Here is a 5,119-nt window from a genome sequence, read left to right as displayed (position 1 = left end):
CATTGGAGAATTAAAATTAATAATAAAGATTAATATTGTTTAAAAAAAACCCTACAGCCTTCAATATGGATTACATCTCAACATCAAGAAAACAAAATTCCTCAGCATTGACCAATAGGCAACATCATGATAGATGGAGAAAGTATTAAAGTTGTCAATAATTTCATCTTAGTTGGATCCACAATCAACAGCCTTGGTACCAGTAGTCAAGAAATCAAAAAGTATTGGGAGAATCTGCTTGTCAAGGCCTTCTCTGAAGTGCTGAGTGAGGAGCAATGATGTCAGTATAAAGACTAAGGTGGACCTGATTCAAGCCATGGCCTTTCCAGTTACTTGCTATGCATATGAAAGTTGAACAGTGAGTAAGGATGACAAAGTAAGGATTGTGCTGCAATCCCGAAGACACGCTGTTTGAATCCAGCAGGTGCTCCCCTGGAGAAGGAGAGGCAATCTCCTCCTATGCCAGTGCCTTCAGGTTGTGATGCTGGATAGTAGTATTGAATATCCCATAAACTGCCAAAATAATAAACAAGTATTTCTTAGAGAAAGTGCAACCATGGTATTCCTCCGAGGATGTCGAAGCTTCATCTCGCATACTTTGGGTATGTGGTTAGAAGGGGCTGGGCCTTGGAAAAAGATATTATACTTGGAAAGGTTAAGGGCCTGGGGAAGAGAGGAAAACCCTGAATGAAGTGGTTGACACAGTGACTGTAACAATGGGCTCGTGGTGAGGATGCCACATGATATGGCAAGGTCCAGATCTATTGTTCATAAGGTAGCCATGAGTTGTACTTGACTTGATGGCATCTAACAGCAACCATGCTAATCCAGGAGGCTCTGGTGGCTTAGTGGTTAGGATCGTACCGTGAAGACATGCAGTTCAAGTTCACCAGCTGTTCCCAGGGTTTGAAAGATGTGCAGTGGCCTGTTAATTCCTCCAGCCTTGGAAACCTGATGGGACAGTAGCCTTGAGTCAGAATTGACTTAAATGCTGTGAGTTTTAATTTTGATGGTGTTGATGTTGTCTTAGTCCTGGAAGGCATTCAGGTCCCTTTTAGCCTCCTGCCAGTGTTGTGCTGTGCCTGAATTGATGCCTCAGGCCAGGTAACAAGATTCGTGCAGAAACTTAAGGAGGCTTTGAAAGAGCACTTGGCTTTCTAACATCAACTTTCTGGTAAATGAGGTTTATATTAAAGAGCCTGGTGGTGTGGTTGGTTAAGGAGTCGGCTTAAGTGATTGGTTACTAACTGATAGGTTGACAGTTCAAACACACTAACTACTCCATAAGAAAACGAGGTGGCATTCATCTTTTGTAAAGATTTGAAACCTTGGAAATCCTATGGGGCAGTTCTACTCCATCTGATAGGGTTTCCGTGAGTGGGAATAGATCCAGTGGGTGCAGGGTTTATTTTCATCTGCACCTCCAGGCAAAACTGAGATCACTACTAGAGGTTTGTTTTACCCTGAGGCATAGGGTCCAATCATTGATAATACTTTTGCTGTAAAAAAGTCTTGGTCAAGTGGCAACAGACTAGACTGTGTTTAAAAGAGTTAGCAGGCCTGAAGGTACTAGTCTCTGAAAGGCTTCTTTGCAAGGCTGGCCCTGGCAGCTTGGATGTTGAGAGGGTCCCACCAATGTGAACATTCCTTAGAGGCAAGAGGGCAAGACTTCATCTCGGGCACTTTGGACATGTTATCAGGCCCTGGAGAAGGATATCAGGTGTGGTAAAGTCATGCTCCTTGTTGTTAGATGTCACCCATTGACCCCCAGCGAAAATCCCAGTCCCTGAGTGTCCAGGGTTCATCCTGGTTGACATTTTACATGTATGGTCACAGTTTGTGGCTGGAAGAGTTAGATGACTCCTGTTGAACCCGCAGGAAAATTGTAGGAGGCCTGCACTGGGTTTCCTCCAGATTTGGCCTCATGTGCTTCTTCCCCTTTGCTGATTTTTCATCCTGTCTTTTTCTCCTCTAATAAATCAGAGATGAATACCACTATGGTATTCTGGGAGTCTCCTAGCCAGTCACTGAAGTGGGGAGTAGTTTTGGGGACTCCCAATACAGGGCACAAGGAAATTTGAGGATATTGGTAATGTTCCCTTTCTCCATTAGGGTACTGTTTACACAGGATGTGTTCAGTTTGTGAAAGCTCATTGGCCTGTAAGCTATGATCTGCACACTTTTTCTTTGACTATATTAAACTTAAAAAGTTAAAAGGCAAAAAAGAGTGTTTATACACACAGTATAAATAAATAAACATATATGTACAATTTAGTTTTTAAAAACTTGCATATCAGATTGTGATGAGAGGAGGGCATGAGGCAGAAAAGACAGCGTCATTGTCTATTTTTTTCCCCATTAGTTTATTTACAAAATTCTAATACAAATTCTTTCAATTTCCCTCACTTCTCTCCACCCATCAGATTGTATAACCCAATGATTAATCCCCTCTTCCCCCTGTACATCCACATCCCTCTGCTTCCAGCCTCTCCCACCCCTCCTGGATCCTTATACTCGTTCTACAATAACAGTCTTATACAATATTTATCCTTGTGGGGCTGAGTTAGTTCACTCAGCATAATGTTCTCCAGTCCCTCCCAAGTTAGGTAATAATTTACAAAGTTATTGCTGCTGTGTGCTGCACAGTATTCCATTGTGTGAATGTAGCATAATTTCTCAATCCATTCATTTGTGGTTGGACATTTAGGCTGTTTCCATGTTCTTGTAATGGTAAATAATGCTGCTATGAACATTGGTGTACAAATATCAGTTTGTGCCTCAGTTCTCATATTCTGAGGGTATATTCCAAGTAGTGGAATAATGGCTGGGTCATATGGAATTTCTATGTTCAGCTTTTTTTTTTTTTTATGTTCAGCTTTTTGAGGAAGTGCCAAACTGCCTTCCAGAATGGTTGCACCATTTTACAACCCCACCAACGTATAAGAGTTTCTTTCTCACCATATCCTCTCCAATATCTATTTCTTGTTGCCCTGTTAAACTTTGCCACTCTTACAGGAGTGAGATGGTACCTCATATGGTTTTGATTTGCATCTCTCTTATTGCCAGTAATTTGGAGCATTTCTTCATGTGTCTGTTTGCCAATCGTCCTTTGTGAAAATTCTTTCCATGTCTTTTGCCCATTTTGTAAGTGGGTTATCAGTGTGTCATCATTGTCTCTTTAATTGGGAAGTGCTTACCACTGGTTCTGGCTGTTTTGGTCAAGGATTTTATTATAGGGTGCCAAGAGGCTTCTAACTTGGGTATTTTCCATTCCAGGTTTGTCACTCACATTAGACTGATGTGTATCTCTATCTCTTTATCTATATATGAAGAGGGTGTAGTAGAGATGTGGAGATTAGGAAGACATGTAGGCCTACTACTGTTAACTTATATATATACATATATATTTAGAAAAAACCCACAAATCTGATTTCCCCCTTTAATGTATGTTGTCTTGATTTTTTAAAAAATTAATTTTAATGAACATTTACAGAGATTTTGGATTTCCAGACATTCATTGTTGCATTTTTCTCCCTGCCCACCCTTCCCCCATTGTCTTGAGTTTTTAAAATGCTTAAGAATAAATTCACATATTTATACTTAAATGGCATTATTTATTTGCTGCTTAATCCAGGATCCGCTTAAAGGAAAAATAAAATTATAACTGTTAATGTTAATGAATTAGAACCTTCCAGAAAGCATAAATTCAAAAGGAAATATCTAACAGGTGATGCAAGCCAGCTATTTTGTGGCCTTTCATATTTCAGTTTCCAAGATTCTAAAGATCAAGGGGGAGGGGGAGGGCTAGGATGGGGGAATATTCCCAGTTTTATTCTTTTAGAGGACAATTTTCCGACCTGTTACTGAGGCCAAACAGGGCATTCTGCTGGCCACATTTGGCCACAGCCTGTCACTTTGGCAGGGATCTCTGGTGTAGGTCTTCCTCCATGAGGAATTTTGACAGTTAACCCAAAAAATGTCACTGCTCAGGAGGTTCGAATCCACTAAAGGGAGATAGACGCGCGGTCTACTCACATGCCATTTACAGCTTCCAAAATCCTGCTGGAGAGTCAGCAATGAGTCGGTTCTAACTCAAACTGAGTTGAGGAGCCATCCCTGCCGTTGACCAGCAAACTGAGCGTCCACATTTTTAGGCGCTGGGATCATAGTGAGCACTCAAACTGCAGTGTGCCTAGCAATTACCTGGGCAATCTGCTTGTGACTCGGAAGGTCTGGGCTGGAGCGGTTCTAAGGGCACCCAGGTGCTAGTGATGCTGGGTTCCCGGATGGCAGTAACAGAAGGAACCTTGCACTGTAAGCAGGAAGCCTGCAGGACTTGCTGTGGGGGTGCATGCACCGTGACCAGACAAGCACAGTGTTTTTGCGTATGTTATTAGGTGTAGCTGGAAGATTTGATTACAGTGGCGACGCGTGTGCAGCCTCTCCTAAGCTGCCCCCAGCCGCTGATAGGTTTCTCACGCGCAAGGCTTCCGTAGGGCGGGGTGGGAGCGGAGAGAGGTGTCGGTGCACGTGAATCGCAGAACTCCCCCTCGACACCCGCGATCGGGAGACACGCTGATCTCCCCCACCCCAGGCACTAAGTCCTGGCAATCCCAAGCCAAGGTTGGGGTTCCTGGGCCCCCACTTGCGTGCCCTAGCCCACCGGATTTTCCTCGTCTTCCTCCTGCTGCTTTTAAAGGCTGGCTGCTTTGCAGAGCGCTCCCATGGTGCCGCGCGGCGGGCGGGTTTGGATTTTAAATCCCCACGACCAATCAGGGGCTCGCAGGCTTCTGTAACGTTCCCGGCGCTGCGTTTGAATTCGAGGAGGAGCAGAGTGGTGCCGAGCCTCTGCCTCTTCCCAGACCCTGGTCCTGTCCGCAGAGCAAGTCGGAGCCATGAGCGTGGCGAAGGCGTCAGGGAAGATGGTACGGGGACCGGTCGAGATTGGGAAGGCCAGGCCCCCGAGAATCTCGGCTCTCGGCGCCACGGCGGCTGCCCAGCCGGCGAAAGAGATCCCGGAGATCCTAGTGGACCCGCGCACACGGCGGCGCTACCTGCGCGGCCGCTTTCTGGGCAAGGGAGGCTTTGCCAAGTGCTTCGAGATCACCGACCCGGAGTC

General features: G+C 44.9%; 1 protein-coding gene across 1 annotated transcript in view; it reads left to right on the top strand.

The window, feature by feature from the left end:
- Positions 1 to 4,895: 4,895 nt before the first annotated feature.
- Positions 4,896 to 5,119, top strand: part of PLK1 (polo-like kinase 1) — a 16,004-nt gene continuing 15,780 nt past the window's right edge. Inside the window, exon 1 of the mRNA XM_006892687.1 lies at positions 4,896 to 5,117. Coding sequence (XP_006892749.1) covers positions 4,896 to 5,117 — 222 coding nt within the window. The remainder of the gene's footprint in view (positions 5,118 to 5,119) is intronic.

This window comes from Elephantulus edwardii, unplaced genomic scaffold (assembly GCF_000299155.1).
Source record: "Elephantulus edwardii isolate Elephantulus edwardi_28Jun2011 unplaced genomic scaffold, EleEdw1.0 scaffold00117, whole genome shotgun sequence".
NCBI classification, from domain to species: Eukaryota; Metazoa; Chordata; class Mammalia; order Macroscelidea; family Macroscelididae; genus Elephantulus; species Elephantulus edwardii.
Note: the sequence above shows the minus strand (reverse complement) of the source record. Positions and strands in the feature narration are given on the sequence as shown.